Here is a 27,010-nt window from a genome sequence, read left to right as displayed (position 1 = left end):
TTTTTTTATTTTTATTTTGGTAAAAGTATTTACAATTTGAAAAACTTACATAAAGCCAAGAAAGTGTGCTTAGAGTTCATCAGAACCAGAACTCTCCTCAGTAGATCTCTATTCATGATGTAATTTTTAATATGATAAGTATGATGTTCAACACAAAACGTTAGCAGCTCCAGAATTAAGGCAAGTAGCTGAGCTGTCTGGAAATTATCTAAAAAAAAAAAAAAAAAAAAAAAAAAAAAAAATTAAAATAATAATTACAAGTGCAATACTAATAAAGTCTGAATGATAAAATCCCTAAAAACATTAATGGAAAATAATATGCGCAAGAACTTCAAATATTTACAATGCTAAACATTAAATTTATACAGTACACCATTCATATTCCTAAACAGACAAAAGCGGAGAGCAATTCATATTTGCAAGAGTTCTCCAGAAAAGGAGATTCGCAGAGTGCATACATAAGTTATTGTACACATTAAAATACTGATAGAAAATACACATTAAAATTTGCAATGCTTAAATTTTCAACATATTTAATGTTTAAGAATACAGCAATCCCTCCTCTATCGTGGGGGTTGCGTTCCAGAACCCCCGGCGAAAGGTGAAAATCCGCGAAGTAGAAACCATATGTTTATATGGTTATTTTTATATTGTCATGCTTGGGTCACAGATTTGCACAGAAACACAGGAGGTTGTAGAGAGACAGGAACTTTATTCAAACACTGCAAATAAACATTTGTCTCTTTCAAAAGTTTAAACTGTGCTCCATGACAAGACAGAGATGACAGTTCCGTCTCAACAATTAAAAGAATGCAAACATATCTTCCTCTTCAAAGGAGTGCGCATCAGGAGCAGAGAATGTCAGACAGAGAGAGAGAGAGAGAGAGAAAAAAAGCAAACAAAAATCAATAGGGCTGTTTGGCTTTTAAGTATGCGAAGCACCGCCGGACAAAGCAGCTGCAAGAATTTACAATGTAAAGGTAGTCTTTTCAGCATTTTTTAGAGGAGCGTCCGTATCCTCTAGGCCAGTGTGTGAACACCCCCTCTGCTCACACCCCCTCCGTCAGGAGCAGAGAATGTCAGAGAGAGAGAGAGAGACAGAGAAAAACAATCAAAAATCAATACGTGCCCTTCGAGCTTTTAAGTATGCGAAGCACCGTGCGGGAAACATGTCGCTTAACAAAGCAGCTGCACAGATGGAGCAGCCGTATCCTCTAGGGGTGCGAACAGCCCCCGTGCTCACAATATAGTTGAGGAGTTTTATTTAATACGTAATACGCGCTCTGGTTGGGTAGCTTCTCAGCCATCTGCCAATAGCATCCCTTGTATGAAATCAACTGGGCAAACCAACTGAGGAAGCATGTACCAGAAATTAAAAAAAACCCATTGTCCGCAGAAATCTGCGAACCAGCAAAAAAATCCACGATATATATTTAAATATGCTTACATATAAAATCCGCGATAGAGTGAAGCCGCGAAAGTCGAAGCGCGATATAGCGAGGGATTACTGTAAATCAGCTGATAAACTCAGGCTGTTTAAACTGTAACTATATTTATTGTTACATTAAATAATTCAAATTAAATACTACATCTTTGGTTTAAAAAAAATATTAAAAACTTACATTTTACAGGCCAGAGGAAATAAATTACGTCAACACTTATACAAACGAGACATTTGCTAAAAACTATGTTTTTTGCAGAAAATTCATGGTCAACACTAATGGCTTAGTGTTGTTCTCAGAAGCTGTGCATATTGGTTAGAATCTTGGCAAATATAGTAGTTAAAAACCAAAGCTTCTCTAAGAGAAGACAAACTATTTTTTGTGAGACATTACTGTAATAAAAGCCAACCTGTGAGACACGTTTCACAGAAATTATTAACTTAAAAGATGGTCTAATCACTTCAAGAGTTTAGTTACAACCAGGAAATTACCATTTATTAAGAGGAGGAATACAGAGAAAACAAATTCTCAGATTAGACATATGCAGAGAGTGCTATCATATGCTGAAATTTTTGATAAAACAGATATACTAAAGTAGCACTACAATAAATTTTACATTTCAAAATGTAGCATTGAAGTGGTTACTTGTACAAGATGGTGTTTTTAATCATTTTAGCAAGAAAGCAAACATTAGTTTTATACCAACTTTAAAGCACATGATTTGTTAATCTTTTATAATTTTACTTGTGAGTTAGTTATTGGAATGCTGTAGCTTTATTACAAAGATTACAACCCAGTCCAAATTCTCCAAACTGTAGTGAAACAAGACATAACACAATGCTAAACTTAAAACAAAAATCACACAGCTCTGTAATACTCTGAAGTTAGTAGAGCCTTAAGATTCTTGCCTCAAAAAAGATAATGCATACTATAAAGATACATTGCTAGAAGCCCATGCTGAGATGCTAAATGTTTTCCATGATTTTTTTTTGTATGGGACGGCTTATTCTAGAAAGTGACTTAATATACCACCTGTTTAAGTCATATCAATCTGGGTTTTACTCACATGCTTACATATTTCTTATAAAAATACTATACTATGTATAGTATGTTTCTGGTTAATGCAAAGTGTTCTTTTCAAAGCAAGAAACACATAACTTGAAATTTGCTATTTGTTCTGAAGTCATTTTTAATAATACTTTTAAAATAAAAATCATGCTTGAGTACTCAAAAGAGTCACATGCCATGTTATATTACTTTGTTTAAAACTATCATAAAACTACAAAAAACAAAAACACATACACAACAACGATGCTAATATACACTTTGGCCTGCCTGTTCCTTCAAAGAGACTTGTCAATATTTTATAATGAAACAAAAATGCATGTGAACATTCTCATTTATCAATAGGTAGAATACTATTTTAAAAATTGTTTACAGCAAGTACGATGTTAATGATGAAACTTGTGAACTTAACATAAGCAGAATTAGAAGCAGAAACACCTTTCAGTCTTCCAAAATAATGTATTACATTTCCATTTTATTATTTAGCGCCTTGAGCATGGGAAAGATGCTATATGAATAAAAAGTATTATTATTATTGTTTCCTATTGTGTACATGATTTTTTTTAAAGAGCATTCAAATTGAAGTAAAGTCCTTGCTTTGTGTGTAATTAATGGGGAAAAAAAAAAAAAATTCAACTTAAATCATGTTTCTTACACTGTCAAACAGCCAACAAAACTCATTTAAATGGGGGGGGAATGAATGTTGCTAACTCATTTGCAGTTGATACTGTACTATGACTATTAAGAGTAACAAAAGGAAAAGCAGCATTTTAAAAGAAAGAACTTTATCTTGCATAATTCATATTTCAGTTTGTCAACTACTACAGTATGCCCAAAAATTAAGTATACCATTTCAAAAAGTGTAATACTCTGGTTAAAAGGTAATTTTCTTCTTAAAATAATGTGTATAAAAACATAAAAACTAGTACTTACCAGGACAAACTGGACTAATCTTGTTGGTTCCAACTACTGCTTCTAATGAACAAATACAAAATGGTAACAAATAATGTAACATTTTACATCACAAAATATACTTATCAAAAATAAACACTAAGATAACAAAACCAAGGTTTTGCACTAGTAGTAGAATTCCCCCATACCACACACCTCACTCCACCCAAAATAAGCAGTTAAGTATGTCTTTTAACACTGAAAACAAACAGGGAAAACCAAACTGATTTAAAAAAAAAACAAAAAACATGCTAAGAACATTTTAAAAGTGTAATTTCCTTTTATTTTTATTATATTATAGGACAAAGCAAGCAGTATTTCTGAAACTACAACAAACAGCAGTAAATTAAGACAGCATAATTTAGCACAATACTAATTTATTACAGTTTGCTCTATTTACTTCTGCTACAATCTCTAGGAGAATAAGATAACCACAGAGACTTCATATCTAGGAGACTGTTTAGACCTTCTCCTTTTTAACTGCTTAAAGGTATAAGAATCCAAGATGAACCTCAAAGAAACCCATGCTCCACTGATTACAAACTTCATCAAAAGTAACTGAACATGGAACTAGGAATGCATGCTTTCATCAAAAAAAAAATCACTTTATGATTATTTTGACATTTATTGAGATTGTGATTTAAACTGCAGTTTGCAAGTATTAAAGTCACCTTTTTGTGTTGCAACTTCAAGGCTAAAAGCAAATGATGGCATAATGATCACTAATCAAAAGTTTTTTAAATAACAAAAACTTAAATTATTGAACACTCAGGACCACAGACAGACTAAATTACTTTCTATGATGCATTTTCTAAATAGCTTATAATAAATAAAAAATGAATTAGCTAACAAAAAAAAATAAAAAGAAGTGGTCTGCTATTTTTTTTCACATCCCTACACCACACTTGCAATGGGTGCCTCGTTTCTTAAAGAATTATATGGCAAATGGGAAACAGAGTATTTAAAGTTACATTTTGTTACTATTCTTATTATAATAATAATGCAGTCACAATACAGTAAACATATCAAACAACTATGCTAGTCTTGAGATGATATATTATAAATGGCTGTCATGTTACAGTCTAAAATAATCTAAGTCACAGAAGCACACAAGCATTTACAAATATTACAACTGTCATCTCATAAAGGCATTCATAAACATTCGAAGTACTAAGGTAGGATTACGTTTTGTGTACACTTTCCAATTGGAAAGTAACACTTGCGGCAGAGGCAACGGAATCTGGGCGAAAGGTTTAGTTCCACTGCTTTGAGTATGTTAGATCTGTTGTTTGGGGTTACAGCCAACTAGATGCTACTTACACAGTTAACACCACTTTCCAGCCTAGAGCAATGTTTTGGCCTGAATGATCCACTTGGAAATGCATTGTTTGTAAGCACCAACCTTTCATTTCAAATTTGTCACTTATGTAGTGTACCATTAAGATAAAGTAAGGCTCGATTCGTCCTGCCTGATCACAGGTCTATAGCTGATAAATAGTATTCTAGTAATATTAAAGTCAGATTCAACTTTTACCATTACGTTTTCTAAACAAGGGATGGCATATTGTGAGAAGCAACTGTGCAAAAGCCAACTTGTAGCTCTGGTTGAGTTTGTCTGTTAATTTCTGATCTTGCTTTGCTGACAGTATATAAGGGCAGCAGTCTTTTGTTAAGAAATACGTGACATGTCTATAATTTTACATCTCAACGTTTTCTCATACTGTATGGTATAACAATTGAAAACATATGGGTACTGGGTATGTATACTGGGTATATATGGGTATATTTGGCACAGCTGTACTCTTGGCTATGTCATTTTTATTTGCTTTTAGCTTTTGTGCAAATCGATGTCTCTGCACAATCAAATGCAAATTACTGCCAAATTGAAGAAACTGAATTTTTTCTTCCAATATCGTCAATAACATGCCCCACCCTCTGTTGTTCTCATCAGCAGAATAAACATATTAGCTTACTCTGTTGTCTCATAAAGCACAAACTTCATTAGGCTACTATCCAAAACAAACTGCAATGGAACTGATAAAGGAGGCTTCTGATTGGTCAGTCTTAACAGAACTTTTACAGTTTTGTCTTTTTATATTACTGCTATATTAATTTACTTTGAAATTTAATTAAGTTTCAGTTTACTTTCATCATGATTTACCTTTATTTTTGTTTTTATTTTACAAAGACAGTTCTATTTCACTTTCATATATATTAGCTTCAGTTTCAGCTTAAGCAATTATGATATGGTTAAAGAGTTATTATGGAGTGAAGTCTTATGCCACAAACTGACAGAACTGCCACTTAATGGGTCTGGATATAACATTAGTTTGTTAGTAGAAGAATACAGGTGTGTCCTGCTAAAAACAAGTAAAAACAAAACCAGATTCTGAATATAAACAATTTTATAATTTAAAAATATTTTCTATTTGATGGCTGTCATACTCGGGGGAGTAGCTATTGCAGTAGCAGACTGGCTTCTCCCAATGGTGTACGGATGTCACTCCTTTCAGAGAGCTAATTATTAGACTCAGATTACGGCACTTTCTGGGTGCCTTGTCTGTTGTCTCAGTATATGATCCGACTGTGGTGAGTGATGTCTCAGTGAGGGAGACTATTTTGTTTGCAGCTTGGCTAGGTTCTGATGGTACCCGTGTGTGAGGCGATACTCTCTGGTCATGGGTGATTTCAGTGCAGCCACTGACAGGGCTGGCCTATGAGGATTGTCTCGGTCCCCATGGAGCCTGGTAAACCGTGGTGAAAGTGGTTCCATGTTCCTTGACTCTTGCAAAAGGTCAGGGGGCTGCGAATTGCTTGATCCTGGTTCTAGCACCCTGAGCTGCATCGTTTGGACTTAGTACTCCAGTGCTGGGTGGGGTGTGGTGAAGGACATCACATATCTTGTGGGCAGATGCTGGAGACTCTTACAAATACTGCAAGGTCTAACAGGAGTGCCCACTTTGTGAATTCTGACCACAGACTTCTTGTTGCTGCTCTGAGATCCAGCTTAGGTCCATTAGGGTTACCACCTACTAAGAAAATGAAGCTGGACCTAGCCAGACTCCAAGATCAGGCCATTTCTGATGACCTTTGAACACAGTTTGTGTGAGGAACTTACAGATTTGGGTGCGACTGCCAATCCTAATGTGCTGTGGGAGACCTTTCATTACAAGACCCTGAAAGTTGCTGAAGGTTGTGTTGGTGTTACCGGAGGTGTTTCATCTTGCAGGGTACTCTGGATATCATCACAGAGGAGTCGCAGCACAGGCTTGATGGCAACTCCAGTCTGTACCGGGAATTGAGAAGGACGGATGTGAGGGCTCTGAGGGCGAATAAGGAGGCATTTGTAGAGGAATCTGTGAGCAAGTTACACCACCATCTATGGTCTAGTGACCCACGTCCTGCTTACCGAGGAATCAAAGCGTTACACACATTCGAATCTGTTCCTTGAAGGGTCACAGTCAGGGCAGCTGATGGAACAGGTCCTTACAGATGACACTGTTGTGACCCTGTTGGGCTGGGCTACTTTCAGCAGCTGTTTAAAGCTGATCCTCCGCTAGGACGTTGGATGTCTCTGGGTCCACGGTTCTTTGAGGCTGATCCTCCAATTAGCTGTGAACCACCCAATCTAACTGAGAATGCACAGGTGGTGAACCAGCTGAGGGTCAGGGAAAGGCTGCAGGGATCTGTAGTATCCAGGGTGAAGATCACCAGGATGGTGGTCAGGGTGTCCTCCTGTCATTGCAAGCAATCTTTGCTTCCATTTGGAAGACTGGCATCATCCCCAACTGACTGGGAAAACGGGACTTGTTGTCCCTATCAGGAAAGGGAATGGTGATTGCCTGGATTGCGGCAACTACAGGGGGGTAACACTGTTCTCTGTGCCGGGTAAGGTCCTAGGGTCGTCCTCAATAGGAACCGTGATCACCACCAGCAGTCTGGTTTTACGCCTAAGTAGTCTATCATTGACCCCATCCTGGCAACGTGAACCTCGGCAGAGTTTCTTTGCAGCCTCTGTCGATTTTCGCAGAAAGCATTTGACTCAGTTGATCAAGCTGCCCCTGTGGGACATGTGGAGACTTTGTGGGATACCCTCAAGGCTGCTGGATATCATGGCTAGTTCTGTAAATGGTATTGTGAGTGCTGTGCAGAGTGGAGGCAGAACCTCTGCATTCTTCCCAGTTGATTCTGGGGTTCATCAGGGGTGTGTTCTTGCTCTTACCTCTGTTCAATGTTTGCATGGACTGGGTGTTGGCAAGGTTGTGGGGTCCAGCGACTGTGGAGCATCTGTTGGCAAAGAAAGATTCACTGAGCTTAACTTTGCCAATGACGGTGTGATCTTTGTGGAGTCAATGGAGGGCTCTGATCGGGGCTCTTGAGTGATTGAGCGAGGAGTCCCTGAGTGCCTGGACTGGCGAGTGTCCTGGATAAAACCCAAGATCCAGGTACTGTGTCTCATCAGAGAACCTAGGGGTACCTAGCTGGTTTGACATTGTGCTGAATGAGCGGTTGCTCTCATGGAGTCTGAATGAGGCACAGTTACCTGATTGTGAGGGTGCACCAGTTACTGCACTATGGCAATGTTTGTGCGATTCCCCGAGGGTGATCTGACTCACAGGTCCTCATTGTTGAGAACCAGAGTTGCTGGACCAGGCCAAAGCCCATGTAACATCTGGCTGTGAGGCAGATAGAGGGTCATCTTGCATTTCTGGAGCGGGTCTGGGCTGGACTTCGTGTCTGCCTGGGAGGGTTACCCACCAGGATCCTGAGCTAATTTGTCCATGTGGTGTGGGTGTGGCAATGCACTGTATCAGTGCGTGCTCCCAACCTGACCCTGATGTGGACATGCTTCAGACCCATTTTTTATCTTTTTATCGTTTGGTGATGACTAGTGCCTGGACGGTACACCGGTTCATACCAAAAACCGTTTTTTATTTTTGTTATGATACGAATTTTTTTCTTATACCCACAACACCGGTTTTAAATAGCCTAAACAACGTTCAGAACATGGCACAGCGGGAAACTGTTTTAAGGAGGGAACCTTTTTCACTGCTGCACCGCTAAACACGCATACAACAGAGTAAATGCGTTACTGGAGGTATTGAACGGTGAAAATGGACAGAACATTCCGAAGCTGTAGCAGACAATAAAGTTGAACATGATAACACAGAAGAACTTTTGCTGAAAAAAGGAGCCGTGTCTGTTGTCTGTTGGAGATAGTTTGGTTTTAAAAGTTCAGATGTGGACCATTATGTTCAAATTTGTGAATACTGTTTCTAAACTACTTGATAATACTACAAGCCAAGTTGTACTTGTTTTATTTTTTTTTCAACATTGTGTAATGTACCTGGGTACTGTGTAATAGTGTGACGACATGTTGACTTTATTCTTGACATTTCCATTTTAATCTTGCCATTTATGTCGAGATTAAAGTCGACATGTTGACTTTATTCTCGTAATTTGTTATTAAAGTAGAACATTGTAAACTAAACTTCATCTTAAAATTAATATTTAATTTACTGTATTTTTCGCACCATAAAGACGCACTTTTTTTTCCCCAAAAGAAGGTTGGAAATGTCTGTGCGTCTTATGGAGCGAATATTGCGTCACAGACCATGATGTGTATTACCTGACAAAAGTCGACATCCAGGGGTAGAGGGCGACAAAAACTCACTGATACGTGTACAGGTCATTCCCTCTGTGCTTGGAGGAATGTTAGACTCATTGACTCGGCATCTAATCCTTGCGGTGTGCGTGAGTTGCGACACATGTAAACAAAGTACACAAAGGCAAAGTGGCATCGACATCTCACGAGGGAGCGAAGCGAGTGCAGAAACAAATGTTTTGCGCATTATCACTGAGTCGGACTCTGACTTTCAGAATCTGATTTTTGTTGAGAGTGATCAGGATGATCGAACAAGAGAGTGAGGAACTGGCATCAGCTGATCGGGACACCATTCGTGCAGCCGATGCACCTATGGCAAGGTTCGTGTGGGAGGAATACCTAGACATTGATCCGTGTGAGCCAAACTGGCTACCGGACTTCACAAGACAGTATGGCTTGCTGTTGGACACGACAGATTACCAGCCGCTGGACTACTTCAGGCTGTTCTTTCCTGAAGCTGCCTTTCAGCTACTGTCAGACGAGACAAACAGGTATGCAGAGCAATTTTTTTGAATCGAGAGGCTGTGCTTGCACTGCATTCTCGTTTTTCAAACTGGAAACCCACAACAAAACACGAGATGAAGGGCTTTGTTGGCATTACAAATATAGATGGGACTAGACTGGCGATATAACTTCAGGGAGCATTGGTCCAAACGTGTGTGATGATAGGTGCATGCTCCTGCAAAGTGACTGTGAGCAACTGAGCTTCATAAATGCTGACACTAGCAATGAGGAGTTCTTAGGGTTTCCATAAAACTAGAACAGTGCTTGAACCTTAAAGTCTCTCCTTATTTGTTAATGACAGTGATGATGTTTCTTAATACCGCTGTTGAATTTACATGGTTGAAATATTTTTCTGCTATATTTTATTAAACATATTAGTACACCATTTGGTTCAGAATATTTTTTTTCTTGTTTTCCTCCTCTAAACCTAGGTGCGTCTAATGGTCAGGTGCGTCTTATGGAGCAAAAAATACGGTACTAGATTTTCTCCAAACCCAGTCATAAGTTATGTAGCACATTAAATGCTTTGTGTTAAAGTGGTTCCCGGAGCCATGTTAGAATCGCCACGTGCTTTCTTAAACTGACTTCCTCTTGCACTAAGAGGAGGTGCAGGCACCACACAGAATACATTAATTTCATGATATTCCTGCTCTCTGAACATTTAGAATGCTAAGATAAATGTCTTGTTAGTTTTCATGATGGAAATGCATTAAAGCATGTAATTAATGCATGTGGGGGCATGGTGGCGTGGAGGTTGCACTGCTGCCTCACAGCAAGGTGGTCCCTGGTTTTTCCCTGCCTTGAGATTTGCATGTTTTTTCTGGTGGTTTTACTCGGCGTGCTTCAGTTTCCTTTCAAATTGCACTGCAGTGGGAGAAATTTGGGTTGGGCCCGAAATATTTTGTGCATTGATCAAACGTACTGTATACCAATTTCAGAAGCTTCAGTTTGTATTACCCACATTTGTTCAGAACACTTTAAACTAGAACGTGGCACCAGACAAGGATGCCCCTCGTCACCACTGCTGTTTGCAATCGGCCATTGAACCACTGGGTGGTTCACTGTCGAAATTCTTATCAGATAAAGGGGATTATCAAAGAAGGACTGGAACAGAAACATTTCTCTATATGCAGGTTTTATATATATCAGACCCAGAGAAAACACTGTGCCTGCAGTTTTAAAACCAGCACTTACAGAATTTCAAAAGATATCTGGTCTCAGAATTAATCTAAATAAAAGTATACTCTTTCAAGTGAATTTCACAGAGCATATACAGTAATCCCTCGCTATATCGCACTTCGATTTTCGCGGCTTCACTCTATCGCTGGATTTTAGTATTTAAGCATATTTAAATATATATCATGGATCCGCTGGTTCGCAGATTTCTGCGGACAATGGGTCTTTTAATTTCTGGTACATGCTTCCTCAGTTGGTTTGGCCCAGTTGATTTCATACAAGGGACACTATTGGCAGATGGCTGAGAGCTACGCTAACCAGAGCACATATTACGCATAAATAAAACTCCTCAACTATATTGTGAGCACGGGGGCTGTTCGCACCCCTAGAGGATACGGCCGCTCCTCAAAAAACACTGAAAGATTACCTTCATATTGCTCTCTTCCTTGCTGGGCTTATATATGGCTGCTTTGTCAAGCGATATGCTTCCTGCACTGTGCTTCACATACTTAAAAGCTTGAAGGGCATGTATTGATTTTTGATTGTTTGTTTTTCTCTCTCTCTCTCTTGCTCTGACATTCTCTGCTCCTGACGGAGGGGGTGTGAGCAGTGGGGCTGTTCGCACCCCTAGACTATATGGACGCTCATCTAAAAATGCTGAAAGATTACCTTCACATTGCTCCCATCTGTGCAGCTGCTTTGTCAAGCGACATGCTTCCCGCACGGTGCTTCGCATACTTAAAAGCTTGAAGGGCATGTATTGATTTTTGATTGTTTGTTTTTCTCTCTCTCTCTGACATTCTCTGCTCCTGACGGAGGGGGTGTGAGCAGAGGGGCTGTTCGCACACTAGCCTAGAGGATAGGGACACTTCTCTAAAAAATGCTGAAAGACTACCTTTACATTGTACATCCTTGCAGCTGCTTTGTCCGGCGGTGCTTCGCATACTTAAAAGCCAAACAGCCCTATTGATTTTTGTTTGCTTTTTTCTCTCTCTCTCTCTCTCTCTGACATTCTCTGCTCCTGACACGCACTCCTTGGAAGAGGAAGTTATGTTTGCATTCTTTTAATTGTGAGGTGGAACTGTCATCTCTGTCTTGTCATGGAGCACAGTTTAAACTTTTGAAAAAGAGACAAACATTTGTTTGCAGTGTCTGAATAAAGTTCCTGTCTCTCTACAATCTCCTGTGTTTCTGTGCAAATCTGTGACCCAAGCATGACAATATAAAAATAACCATATAAACATATGGTTTCTACTTCGCAGATTTTCACCTTTCCCCGGGGGTTCTGGAATGCAACCCCCGCGATCGAGGAGGGATTACTGTAATATTAGATTGGACACCCTACCTTTTACCATTGAGGTTCAGTTTAAATACCTAGGGGTAAATATCACAAGTAAACATAAAGCTCTTTATCACACAAATTTTGCCGTCTGTATGGAAAAAATTAAGCAAGACGTTGCATAGATGGTCAACCCTTCATCTCACTCTAGCTGGAAGAATTAACGTTAAGATGAATATCCTTCCTAAACTTTTTTTTTTTATTTAATACACATTCCAATATATATCAATAATCATTTTTTAAGAAATTAGATTCAACTATAACCTCATTTATTTGGAACTCAAAACACTCACGTATCTGAAGAGACGACCCTACAAAGACCTCAGGCAGAAGGTGGCATGGCTTTACCTAATTTTCAGTTTTATTACTGAGCAGCAAACATACAAGCCATAAAAACCTGTACACAAATAAATGAACATACACAGGCTTGGCCCGCAATAGAAGTAAATCCCTGTAGTACTTCTTTATACTCCCTGCTTTGCGCTCCAATAAATGCAAGTATCGCAATTATACTCATTACTCCAAGTTGTGCTTTACTCACGTCAGGAATAGGGAACCAATTTAGAAAGCAACTTAAGATGGAAATATATATATACATATACATATGTATAGGTATATACACTTTTTTTTTTTTTTGGTAAACCAGGGGCTAGTATTAGGTCACTGGGTTTCCTTACTCTTGAATATGCTGAATACAACTGCACTTGATTAGGGTAAAGTATTAGCACTGATGTCCTGATTAGATTTTGATTCACAATGTCCCAATTTCGATATCAATTTTATCTTGATGGGAATAGCATTGCACTGATATCTTGAAGTGCTAGCTTTTTTTAGAGATTGCTTTACATATATATATATTATATATATATATATTATTATAATATATATATATATATATATATAGTATATATATATATATATATATTCCACACGCAATATCTCCACACGCTTTTGTTGATGGTCACTGCCAGAAAGAAATTTTTAAAGGGAAACTGTATTCTTTTCAACTGAAAACGTGTAATCAGTAAGAATAATGGGAACTTTTAACTATTACTAACATTACTATTAAACCTATACGACATTTATTCAAACATTAAATTCATGTTTTAATCAGTTTCTTTATAATAAAGTTGTAATACTGAATCATGTTGTAATTTAATTATAAATAGTTAAGTCATTCTGATGCTTATCACATTTAAGCGGTGCAATGAACTAAACGTTTCAGGAGGGGGGCAGGGTTACTTTCCATAGTGGCTGAAGTAGCTGTCCTCTCTCCTCCCTTTTAATCTTGTGGAACATGCTAACTGAAATGTGCTAGTATATAAACTGATGGTTGCTACCTGCTTGTCCTGGATGCAAAGTCGCTGTTAGAGTTTGTAGGCTCATTTATTTAGTATATGCTATCGCTGAGCAGGGAGGCTTGAGATCAGAGTGCATTGGCGATTTAGGGGAAGTTTAAATTTACTTGAGATCATGTTGATCAAAATGGCGGCACGGGTGGCACAGTGGGTAAGCGCTGCTGCCTCGCAGTTGGGAGATCTGGGGGACCGGTTCACTTCCCGGGTCCTGCCCTGCGGTGGAGTTTGCATGTTCTCCCCGTGTCTGCGTGGGTTTTCCTCCGGGCGCTCCCCGTTTCCGTCCCATAGTCCAAAGACATGCAGGTTAGGTGGATTGGCGATTCTAAATTGGCCCTAGTGTGTGCTTGGTGTGTGGGTGTGTTTGTGTGTGTCCTGCCGGTGGGTTGGCACCCTGCCTGGGATTGGTTCCTGCCTTGTGTGCCCTGGTGTTGGCTGGGATTGGCTCAGCAGACCCCTGTGAACCCTGTGTTCGGATTCAGCGGGTTGGAAGAAATGGATGGATGGATGTTGATCAAAATACATGTACAGATAGCAAGTAATAAATAGCAGTGCCCTGTGATACCAATGATCAAACCTCCTAATCTAACACCATGAAAGTGATGTGAGAAGGTGGGGCACCCTCTCAATGTAGCGCTTTTTAGGAACGTTGTGCATTCTGAAGACACACACTAACTTTCACCTATGTAGTTAATGTTAATCATTCCAAAATTAGCTTATTGAGAAATATTTACAAGAGTTAGGACAGTAGACCTGTAATTTGAGAAAAACTAACCTGAAGTTACAATCATATGGTGGCTACTGGGGAGTAAATGCCCAACATCAAAGAGTGAAATTAAACTTACCTGACACATCAACTGTAATCAAACTAAAATACATCAGCGTGTACCCTCAGCAGTTTTTCCTTTTATACACATGCTTACTTGAAACATTTCCTTTTTATACCATGAGTAGTAGTAGTACATAACTTTCACCTAGTTTTCTGATAAAAGGCAATTTGCTCACTGAGCTGTGTTTGATAAATAAACTAAAAAATTATGGAAAATAAGACTATGTGCAAACGTAATTGATGCCAACCCTCCATAACACTTTGTCCTAGAAATAAAAATGCTTCTGACCAATGATAGAACTCCATAACACTTTTGTGAGGTGTTTACTGACGTTTAGTTTGCAGTATGAAAGGCAACCAAACTAACTAGAAAGTGAAACAAAGTAAGGAATCATCCACGATGTTGAACAAAGCAGAGAGACTAGGAGTGTGAAAATGCCTTCTAACTATATAAAATCACTTCTGATCAATAAAATACTACGCTACTGTGTCAATGAAGCTGCATCTAGTCAAAGACATGATATAACTGAAGAGTCAATTGTTAACTTCCAAAGAGCGGTTTCTTTATACCCGAGAACAAATACATGTTTCAGATTAATTTAACAGCAATATCATCAGATTAATTTAAAAGCAATATCAATATTAAGAAAAAAACCATGCTAATTAGTCAAATTTTTAAATCTAAAATCATAATGGTTTCTTAAATCACCATTTAAAACTGTCTACTGATCATTAGATGTTGTAGTTAGTATTTTAAGATAAGCCAGACACATTTTTATTCATATTAACTGCTATTATCGTACTACTTAGAGAAAAAAGAGCAAAAACTTCTAAATGTACTGTTTCAAAACTAAGATGCCCTTTATTACTTGTGTTTAACACACAAAACAGGAAGCATTTCTATAAATAATAAAAGTATGTCAAAAAATATGGTTTTGTTACAGTACTCTGTTAGCTTACCTTTTCCTGGCTTTTCATCAGTTGTATTAGCTAAAAGAGGGGCAGTAAGTACATGCATGCAGTATTTGTAGAAGAAGCTGAGAAACTCTGTCTTTTCTGTTTTCTGTTAAAAAACACATGTTTACAATTAGAAAATGAATTTTAAGGGAAGATTTAATTAAGAAAAATACAGAAACAGTCTTACATTTGTAGGTGCAAGCATATTTTCAGGGTCAATTAGAGTACGGAGGAGTCCCATCAGCTGAACTGCTCCACCAAGCTCAGGATCTGTGTCACAAATCATCTGCTCAATTACTACATTAATGAGAAGAATGTCCTGTATATATAAAATAAAAAAAAAATTACAAATTTAAGTACAGTAATACCATTATCAAGTGCATACTGTTAAAATACTCCAAATACCAACTGCTTGATTAATTTCATAGCCTATTGTACATAGTGTAATGTTCCCAATATGGGTTTATCATTTTTCTGTTTGGTATAATCCACATAACACTACCATATTTATAAAGTACACGGCTCTGCCCCCTGCTCGCTTCGCTCTCCAACACCCGTGTGGGCCCTATGTGCTAGTCTTTTCCCGGATCTACCGCTTGTGACGAATCATGCTTTACTTTTGGATAAACACAAATATCAACTCTGTCTTTGATATCTCCGTCTTTCAAAACTATTACCATTGATAATTCATCCCATGTTGGTTTATTATAAATGTAAGTGTGATCTTTCAGATTCATATAGAAATCCAAGAAAACTTTGTCCATGTTTTTCAGATAAATTTTGTGAAAAGTGCAATACTTTTTGATGTATGGATTTGAATCCAGTATTAGCTGTAGAATTTCTAATACGTCCAATCATTTAACTCTTACGATTCTATGTTGCATCGCTTCTCCGTAATCATAAATGTAAAGCTGACCGATTTGTGGTTTCTTTGAAATTAAACTTGTAGTAGCTTTAATTGTTGTGGGACCATAGATTCTCATAGGGTATGGTCCTGAATCATGTAAATCTACGTTTTGAGCATTGAATGATGTGAACGCAAACAGATTATTGTAGATTCGGATATTTTGCCTGAAGTGTTTGTGGATTTCACTTTCACCAAATAATAAATCTTTTATTTCTCGCAGATATGCCTCTTCATTGGGAATAAACACTACTTCTCCCTGATGGCAACACGAATTAAGACGATCTACAAGTCTCCAACTTAAACTTTAAAGCCGAACAATATGTTCATATTTCTGTGATATATCCTATGTCAATATATTCAATCTCTTTTCGCTGTTCCACTATTTCACCAAGTAATAATTTGTTTGTAAGAGCTAATGCGATCTTTACTATCAGTTTTTTGAGACTTTCCAATTTTGGTACTTTCATAATCTCTAACCTGCTCTGCATGTGTATCGCACCAACTATTTGAACCACTTTATGACGTTCTACTTTGTCTTCCAATCTTCTGTCTTTTATTTCCATCCTGCTTGGACCAGTTAGGTTTTCTATTCCACTTGGTCCGGGCTGATTATAACTTTCCTTATTTTCTGAATTTGCACTTAGATTATTATTGTTCTTTTTTGAATTCTCTTCTCTTCAACACTTTTGGGCCTCTTTTTGATACGCTGCCCTTTCTTCTTCGCTTAGTCATTGACATTTCATCTAGAAGGTATAAAATTATTGTCTAGAAAAGGACTATATCGAAGGAAACAAACAGATTGTATGACTTGTATTAAAATGAGGAAAACAAATATCTATAAAGAGCTGAGAGCACAGGAACTGTTGACAGTAGAGCATTCACACGAATGAGAGGTGAGTGGACCATGGGTAGTGGTTAAACCTCTTGGCACAAAGTCTCGTCTCGACGGACTTGAAATTATCTCTCTGAAAAAGTCTCTACTTGTCCCAGGATTTTTTTTTATATAATAGAGTGATAAGAAAAAAATAACAAATATTTGGTTGTTTTAACTTGCTAAAGGCTTCTGACTCATGGATATATAAGTGCCCTCTAAAAGAATTTCTTCTGTCACTTACATTCCCCCAAGTGTTCCTTTTTTGGTGTGATTAGCTTTGCTCATTTTCTAAAACTACATATAAAGATACTGCACATACTTGTAACTGGCATGCACTTGGTGCACATGAAAAGCATGCAAGAGTCAATTATTGCAGAATAAACCCAAAGTTTCTATGTAATTAAGCAACTGTTAAAAGCAATAGAATAACAACCTTTACAGTTGTGACACTGAACATGGTTATATTGCTATTTTAATACTGGACACTAATAACAACAACAACAAAAAAAGCCTAGTATAAACTGTTGTGTATCCAAGTTACAATATATACCATCTTACATAGCATCCACTGATACCCCTCACTGCTTAACCCTACACTAGTGGCTTAGGCAACATAAATATTAAATTTCAAACCAAGTAATTATTTTAAGGAGCAAAAAATGTACATATATTTAACAAATAAACAAATAAAACTTACATAGTCGCCTTGCTGAGCCTCTTGCATTACAAATTCCCTGACCATGGATGGACTAAACTCTACTAAATAGGAAAAAATATCTGTTGCTGCAGCTCTAACTTGCAAGTCATCCATTCCCTGCAAGACACAATTAATAGCATATTAAGGATAAATAACATTGTAAAACTATTTTACATTTACTATAATTTTACCTTTTGCCTTTATAAATAGATTATAATTATGTACATGTTCTTACTCAAATATTTTCATATTAACATAGTGCAAGTATAGAAACACCTGTAATCAACGGGGGAAAAAGTCAAAAGGGGATACAAGCAGGCAGACTGACACCCTAACACTTTACTGCAAAAAACACAGTACACTAAGTGGTCACAGTAGTTATACCAGCTTATTAAAAACATGGCCATTCACTTGCTCTTGAACTTTAAACAGAATGATCCCTCTCTTTTTTCAGTCCTCAACTGAATTAAACTGATTGCTGAAGATATCATTAGAATAGTCTGAAATCTAAATCATGTTCCTATCACCATGCCAAGAACTTTCCAGTCTTGTGATACTAAGCATTTTCCTGGTGTGAAAGCCCATCCACAGATCGTTACACAGCTGTAAATTAAAAAATGCATATGCATAATGTTTGGACATACTAGATAAAATTCTGTATTGGAACTAGCAAAAATATCAATTTTTAAAAACACATTTTTATAAAGTAGATGCTCACGTGGTTAGCTTTTTCCAGCACTTTAATCTGGGCAATCTGCAGTCAATGACAGTAATAAGTAATGCTGAATATGCTGCGTTTCCAGAGTAAATAAATTGTTTAATGTTTCACTAGACAATACCACTTGCAATGCTCTATATATCTGCATCTCAGGACAGAGTATATAACTAATCCTCAAACATCTGAAACCTTTGACTTAACTGGTTGAGACACACTCAGCATGCATTTTCCTGTCTTATGTGTGCCGTTTTGTTTAGAATCTCACTGTAATTGTTTATAACAGATAATACTAATTGTGTATTAAGACGTTAAAAAGGAAGAAGGCACCTCTTTTTTTTTTTTTTATATATATATATATAAAATAAAAGGACAACTTCCTGGCATGGCTTTAACCTCATTTTAAAGTCTTTGTTTATTTTTGGAATTTAACCTAAACTTAACACTTCATTTTTACGGATTATTTCTATATTAACTTTGAGTACTGCACTATGGACACAGTTTTTGTTTTTAATAAAAGCACTTTTGCACTCTGCACCTTCCCCTTGCTCCAAGAGTGTTTTGTCTCCATTTGCACAGCTCATCCGGTTACATTACCAATGGCGTTGGGTTCAAGAGGCTCCCAAAACTGGAAGAGGGAGCATGGAGTGGAGTGGTGGCTCTGAGGCTAAGGATCTGCGCTGGTATCCTGAAGGTTGCCGGTTCGAATCCCCATCACTGCCAAAAGAGATTCTACTCTGCTGGGCCCTTGAGCAAGACCATTAACCTGTAATTGCTCCAGGGGCGTTGTACAATGGCTGACCCTGCACTCTAACCCCAAGGGGTATGCGAAAACTAACAAATTTCTAATACGAGAAATTGTATAAGACGAAATAAAGAACCAAAAAAAAAAAAATACTGCTCTTGAAAGCTAATCTTCCTAGGGGAGGGCCATGGGACAGCTGGAGCATATTCCAGTAATCATCTGGTTCAAGAGAAACAATACCCAGACAAGGTGCCAGTCTACTACAAGATTGCCACAGACACTTGGGGCAATTTAGCAAAGCCATTCCAACTAACATGCAAGTCCATTAGACTTTGGGAAAAAACTAGAGCACCCGAAAGTACTCCACATGGACACGGAAAGCATGTAAACTCCAAAAGGTGAGCACTTAGGATGCACTCGATAATAATGTCAATGTCTCAATCTAGGCAGTTATTTGTTCAAAATATGTTATATACAAAGGGACAAAAGCAGAATAGAACACAAGACAGCTCTCATAAAGAACAGATTAGAGTAACCGTGCATATTCCTCATCAGTATTCAAAATGAAATTTTGTCTTTGTGCGTTAACCCTTCTTTGAGTGTGCAGAAGGAGATTATTTGAACTCTCTGGAAGGTTATGAAACATGTATATTAATATATCAACAGTGGAGTTAAATTCAGTTGCAAGAGTAAATAAGCAAGAAAGCATATTTAAGAAAATCATTTAAGAGAAAGTGGCATGGTGGTGCAGAGGATAGTGCAGCCATCTCAGAGATTGCATGATTTTTTCCATGCACTCCATTTTCCTCAGAAACTCTCCAAAGAAGTGGCAGAGTGATACACCATCCTAAATTTCGAGTCCCTCAGAGCTTGCATGTTCTTTGTACATTTTCATAGGCTTTCATCCAGGTACTCCACTTTTCCTCCATATCCCCACAGTAAAGCAGGTTACTTTGATTGTGGACCCCTGTGATGAACTGGCACAAAGTACAGGGCTGTTTCTTGCCTTGCACAAAGTGCTTCCTGGAAAGGCTTCAATCCCTTTGACTTTGAATTTCACTAACCGGGTTTGATCAAAAGATTAAATAATCTGTAAAAATGGCTAAGATTAGGGAACTATATATATATATATATATATATATATATATATATATATATATATATATATATATATATATATATATACATATACAGTGCATCCAGAAAGTACTCACAGCGCAGAACTTTTTCCACATTTTGTTATGTTACAGCCTTATTCCAACATGGATTAAATTCATTTTTTCTCCTCAGAATTCTACACACAACACCCCATAATGACAATGTGAAAAAAGTTTACTTGAGGTTTTTTCAAATTTATTAAAAATAAAAAAACTGAGAAATCACAAGTACATAAGTATTCACAGCATTTCCTCAATACTTTGTCGATGGACCGTTGGCAGCAATTACAGTCTCAAGTCTTTTTGAATATGATGCCACAAGCTTGGCACACCTATCCTTGGCCAGTTTCGCCCATTCCTCTTTGCAGCACCTCACAAGCTCCATCAGGTTGGATGGGAAGCGTCGGTGCACAGCCATTTTAAGATCTCTCCAGAGATGTTCAGTCGGATTCGAGTCTGGGCTCTGGCTGGGCCACTCAAGGACATTCACAGAGTTTTCCTGAAGCCACTCCTTTGATATCTTGGCTGTGTGCTTAGGGTCGTTGTCCTGCTGAAAGATGAACCGTCGCCCCAGTCTGAGGTCAAGAGCGCTCTGGAGCAGGTTTTCATCTAGGATGTGTCTGTACATTGCTGCAGTCATCTTTCCCTTTATTCTGACTAGTCTCCCAGTCCCAGCCGCTGCAAAATATCCCCACAGCATGATGCTGCCACCACCATGCTTCACCGCAGGGATGGTATTGGCCTGGTGATAAGTGGTGCCTGGTTTCCTCCAAACGCGACGCCTGGCATTCACACCAAAGAGTTCAACCTTTGTCTCATCAAACCAGAGAATTTTCTTTCTCATGGTCTGAGAGTCCTTCAGGTGCCTTTTGGCAAACACCAGGCAGGCTGCCATGTGCCTTTTACCAAGGAGTGGCTTCTGTCTGGCCACTCTACCATACAGGCCTGATTGGTGGATTGCAGCAGAGATGGTTGTTCTTCTGGAAGGTTCTCCTCTCTCCACAGAGGACCTCTGGAGCTCTGACAGAGTGACCATCGGGTTCTTGGTCACCTCCCAGACTAAGGCCCTTCTCCCCCGATCGCTCAGTTTAGATGGCCGGCCAGCTCTAGGAAGAGTCCTGGTGGTTTCCAACTTCTTCCACTTACAGATGGAGGCCACTGTGCTCTTTGGGACCTTCAAAGTAGCAGAAATTTTTCTGTAACCTTCCCCAGATTTGTGCCTCGAGACAATCCGGTCTTGGAAGTCTACAGACAATTCCTTTGACTTCATGCTTGGTTTGTGCTCTGACATGAACTGTCAACTGTGGGACCTTATATAGACAGGTGTGTGCCTTTCCAAATCATGTCCAATCAACTGAATTTACCACAGGTGGACTTCAATTAAGCTGCAGAAACATCTCAAGGATGATCAGGGGAAACAGGATGCACATGAGCTCAATTTTGAGCTTCATGAAAAAGGCTGTGAATACTTATGTACATGTGCTTTCTCAATTTTTTTATTTTTAATAAATTTGCAAAAATCTTAAGTAAACTTTTTTCAAGTTGTCATTATGGGGTGTTGTGTGTAGAATTCTGAGGAAAAAATGAATTTAATCCATCTATATATATAAAATCCCTATGTGCGTCCAGGTGTCCGTGTGTGGGTGTCTTCTGGTGAAGTGCGCATGCGCGGGGCACGGTGCTATGCACGATATTACTGTCAGAGAAAGTTAGAGGCGTTTTACGGAAACACAAACCAGTATTACTGCGAGAGGAAATTAAAGGTACACAATACAGTGACGCATATTACAGCCACATACAAGCCAGAGGAGAGGAGAGGAGATTAAAGGCATATTACCGACGCGCACGCCTGTATTACCGCCAGAGAAAATTAAAGGTATATTACCGACGTACGGACGTATATTACGGACGTACAAGCCAGCGTACGTACAAGACGGTATCCTTCAATAAGGGCGCGCACAGGCATCCTTCAATAAGGGCGCGCACAAAAAGGCGAGCCTCAAAAGGACGACCTCAATTGGGTGCAGCGAATAAAGGCGCGTGTAAATAAAGATCTTCACCTGTTGCACTTCACATATTCCAGAGCCATTTGAACTAAATTATCTACGCGCCCTTATTGAATAGAGCCGTACAAGACAGTATTACTGTCACAGAAAATTAGACACACACAATACACGGCGGCAGCCCACGAAGAACGGTCAGCTCAGCAAGTAAACATCAACAAAAGAAAGGCTGAAAGAAAGAAAAATCCGACCAACAAAAAGAATGAGGTCAAAGTCCCTTGCCATTTAATATAGACTGTTCCTACTAATGTTTATGCACTACTGTTCTAGCGCCCGTTATTGTAATGGGCTAAATGACTAGTTTTGGAATAAGGCTGTAACATAACAAAATGTGGAAAAAGTGATGCGCTGTGAATACTTTCCAGATGCACTGTATATAAAAACACCTCTGCTTTTACCATTTTCAGAAGTGGGGTATAATCACAGATTAGATTCATAATGCCACAACAAAGAAAAACTCCACTCTTGTCTGTGGAAGCAATTTTTCATATACTGTATTAGGATTTAAAAGAACTGAACAGCAAAATGGGAAAGGCAAATGCTGGCAGAGTTGCTATTACTTTTATAGCCCCCACATTCAAGTCTTACTCCTAGGTCGCACATTCTCCTTTTGCCTATATTAACCATCCTACAGCTACTTTAATTTTCACCCCACAACATTTAGGTGTGTGTATTAGTTTAACTAGTGATTCCAAATTGGGCCCGTGTGAACATGTGCATGTGATATAAAAGTGTCTAGAGCTGGTTTCTATGATGAGCCCAATTCCATCAGAATAAAATCTGGTCCTCCACGACCCGGTAAATTTGATTAAACAGGTTTGACATTGTCATATGATGTGCCATATTATTAAATTCACCTCCGATTACCCCTATCTGAAATCAAAGGTAACCTTCTTCCTAAATTACTTGGGACTTTTTTTTTTGAAAAACTATTAAAAATAAAGCATGACTTGTAGCTGTATTTCATGTGGCACCTTTAGCTGTAAGGTGACACTTTCTTCCCAGTCTATTGTAAATTTGTTAGTCAAAGGTCAAAGGTATTAAGAAACTTATCAGAGATTTCAAATATGGGCTTATATACTTTAATCGAAAAAGATAAATTAAATTTGCATACAAAAACAAGTAAAAATACAAGAATATTTTTAGATCTTTTACAGTTTATTGGAGATTTACAATTTAATAATGTCACTTAAAAATTATGGATTTAAAAATAGAAGGGAAAAAAACAACTCACCATTACTATTTCCAGGGCAGGAAGTATTCCTAAATTTGCAAGTGTCTTGAAAAATGCATCTCTATTCTGTGGCTGTAATGTCTGGGAAAATGCACAGAATTCTTTGAAAAAATTTACCTGTTGTAAATAAGAAAGGAAAAACGACCTTAAAAATTGAGCATTTTAAACAATTCAATAGAATGTGTTTATTTAATCTACAAACGTATTTCAAATAGTAGATTCACCAGAAGCTCATGACTGAACAATTCACAATCCCCCAATTACTTAAACTGAGGTATGGCAATACCCAAGGGTGGACAAATTGTAAATGTATATGGGTAGTCTGCTGGGCTACCAGCTTGGCTAACCTTGTAGTCCAGGCATGCTTTCTGGAAGCCAAACTTCATATACATGGAGGAAGTGTTACCTGCAACTTTTTACAGCTATGCTTATTTAAAAGCTTTTGTTGTGCATGAATGAGTAGCATTCCTCTACCACAATCATTACTTTCAAAGTAACATTAGTAAATAGATGATTTTTAAAGGAATGTGTCATGTTAATGCGTGTTCATTATTCAATGTAAAAAAATATATATTGTCAAAAAATAACTGAAATATTGAATTAATATTGTATTCTCAAGGTTTGTTTTCAGGCCTACAGCATCAATTATTTTATCTGTCAAAAACAACACCAATTTGACCTTCAGGGTTATCCTGAGGTATAATATGTCCTTTATACTTTCACACACCTTCAGCTGACCACAACCAGTGACAGCTGCATTAACATTTGTCAGGCTTCAACCACTGGCTGGGTTTTTATGTTAGCAAAGACTAAATTCAGGCCTGAAAAGGTATGTTCACACTCTATGGTGTTTGGACTAAAATTAAGGACCCAAACATTAATTGACAAAAACTGATTATGACAAAAATAAATGGAAAATAACTTCAAATAACTGTGAGAACCTTTTCAGCAACATTAAGCACAGAGGATATTACAGAAAATAGTGATGAGTACAGGAATGTGACGGCATCATAACCAAGCCAGAGAATGAACCATGCTACCATGTATGCAGATACAGCATCAGGAAACCACATATAAAAATGATCCATTGTTTTCTGACATCGCAAGGGTGAGAAAGTACAGTAACGACTATTTACGATACTAGTCAGCCTGCTAAAATGTGTAGTGCATCTGTTCATCATGTTAAGTAATGAACAATTTCACAACCTCCAGTATACCTGTTAGGAACAAAGTAGATATAGGTTAATGATGAGCATCTTTCTATGAGAATCCTCTTGTTTATTAAGGCACAGTTTCTGGGAGTGAAGGACTTTCTTTTATCCTCTAGAGCAGGGATCTCCAACCTTCTGCCCAAATGTCTGAACCCCCTCCATCCACCCCCTACCCATGGCGGAGGCTACTCATGTTTTCTAACATCCATTCTCATAACTTATTTCAACCCAAACAAACTGAATATGCTTGTTTTGCTTGAACATTTACAAAATGTTAGTGTCCACAACTCACATTTTGCATTAAAATATCACAAAAAAATATTTTGTTCACCTACAAGTGCATTTGTATGTCTGTATGTATTTTATAGTGTATCTCACACTATTGAATTAAAATATGAATTCTGTCAAAACAAATTAATGCAATTACAAATACACAGATATTACTTATTCATTTATCATTTTGTTACATGTCACTGTTTCACTTCACAAGAGTATTCACATGTCCAGTTGCATGTGTGATGTGTTTTATTAGTTAGTCAGATGACTGACACTGCATGGAGTCAACAAGAGATGTGTATGGTGGAGTGGAGCCACTGAGGTTCATTCTTATGGAGTCATTTAAATGTTCATCTGTCAGTCTTGTTCTGAACTTTGATTTCATGGCATTCATGTCAGAAAAGGCAGACTCACAGAGGTATGTAGGCCCAAACAAAGCAGACATTTTCAGAGCTGCTTGGTGAAGATTCTTATAATTATCTGGCTCTACTAAGCTCCAGAAATGCTGAGAAAGCTGTTAAGACGTTAACTGCATATTATTTTGAAGGTTTACTAATATATAATATATAAAATCCAATGTCTGCCTGTCTGCTTTTCACGAGAGAACTACTTAACGGATTTAGACTGGGTTTTTTTTCTATAATTTGCTTGAACATTCCGGTTGATTTTGCGACTTCTCTCAATTCACTATGTATCATATTTTGCTTGCGGTACCGATTTATTTGTGCAAGTCTATGAAAAAAGCAAGCGGGCCGAGGGGAGGGGCCTTCCTCACTCACTCGCCAGCTTCGGGAGTGTTCCTTAACTCCGCTTAGCTAGCGAACAAGAGAATAATTCAATTTAGCTTTGTTTGATAAAGTGTTACTTAGGTCTTGAATTTGAGTCCGGATATTCTCATAAGTGTATGACACATTGAAAAAAGATAGATTGCAATTCAGATTGTGGATCGTGATATGATTTTTTGGAAAGATCGCCTACCCCAATTTGACTAATCAAGTTTTCAAATTTATGTAGGATTCATTAACCCTTTGGTGAGCTACTTGGAAAGGGGTCGCGAGCTAGCGACGTTTTGGAGACACGTGCTTTAGAGCAGGGGTTCTCAATGTCGGCCCACTGTGGCTGCAGGTTTTTGTTCCAACCAGCTTCTATTTTTAATTGGACTCCTGGGCTAATTAAGTGAACTGTTATTTGTCAAATTCTGTGTTTTGGGAAAAATGTAGAAATTAGAAAACTAAGTTTGGTATATTAAAATGTACCAAGCAGTTATATTGGAATAATGTATTTTGTTTTCTTTTTAACAATATTTTCATCTTGCTTTTCATTCTGTTTTTTGAAGAGTGTTCTAATTGTTTAATTAAATTATTATTTTAATTTTAGTGGGTCTAACGCTGAAGTAGTTGCAGCCTTGTTGTTTGCCTGGCTGTCTGCTCCGCTGGTTGTCATTATTAGGATACAATGAAGGGAGCAAACTGCACAGAGAAAGGGCAAAACAGAATGAAATCAACAAAAGGCTGCTAAGCATTTAAATCTCTAGCAAAAGCAGAAATATTCCTAAATGTCTTATAAATGTAAAACATGCTGCGGTGCTTTATTAATGAAGAATAAGTGAAGAGAAAAAAAAATGTCTGCTAATTAATTGAGCTCAGTGTTATCAGATGTTGTCACTGATTAGGAATCTGGCTGGAACAAAAACCTGAAGCCACAGTGGGCCCCCAGGACCGACACTGAGAACCCCTGCTTTAGAGCATAGGTTCTAAAACTAATGGGTCATATCCTGTCTAAATTTAGCACAGTTAGAGCAGACAGAAATGCAAGTACCTGCGGGAAGCACAAAGAAGGAGGACTCGC

At 38.0% G+C, this 27,010-nt stretch overlaps 1 protein-coding gene across 2 annotated transcripts in view; it reads right to left on the bottom strand.

Annotated features, from left to right (window-relative positions):
- Positions 1–27,010, bottom strand: part of LOC114666146 (serine/threonine-protein phosphatase 4 regulatory subunit 3-B) — a 93,972-nt gene that overhangs the window by 14,642 nt on the left and 52,320 nt on the right. For both annotated transcript variants that reach the window (XM_051919368.1, XM_028820892.2), the window contains exons 6-11: positions 23,676–23,792; positions 17,762–17,878; positions 15,471–15,602; positions 15,287–15,389; positions 3,441–3,482; positions 50–208 (exon numbers count right to left, since the gene is read on the bottom strand). In XM_051919368.1, the coding sequence (XP_051775328.1) occupies positions 50–208; positions 3,441–3,482; positions 15,287–15,389; positions 15,471–15,602; positions 17,762–17,878; positions 23,676–23,792 (670 nt within the window). The remainder of the gene's footprint in view (positions 1–49; positions 209–3,440; positions 3,483–15,286; positions 15,390–15,470; positions 15,603–17,761; positions 17,879–23,675; positions 23,793–27,010) is intronic.

This window comes from Erpetoichthys calabaricus, chromosome 15 (genome assembly GCF_900747795.2).
Source record: "Erpetoichthys calabaricus chromosome 15, fErpCal1.3, whole genome shotgun sequence".
NCBI classification, from domain to species: domain Eukaryota; kingdom Metazoa; phylum Chordata; class Cladistia; order Polypteriformes; family Polypteridae; genus Erpetoichthys; species Erpetoichthys calabaricus.
The sequence above is the reverse complement of the archived record's forward strand: the minus strand, read 5'-3'. Positions and strand labels throughout refer to the sequence as shown.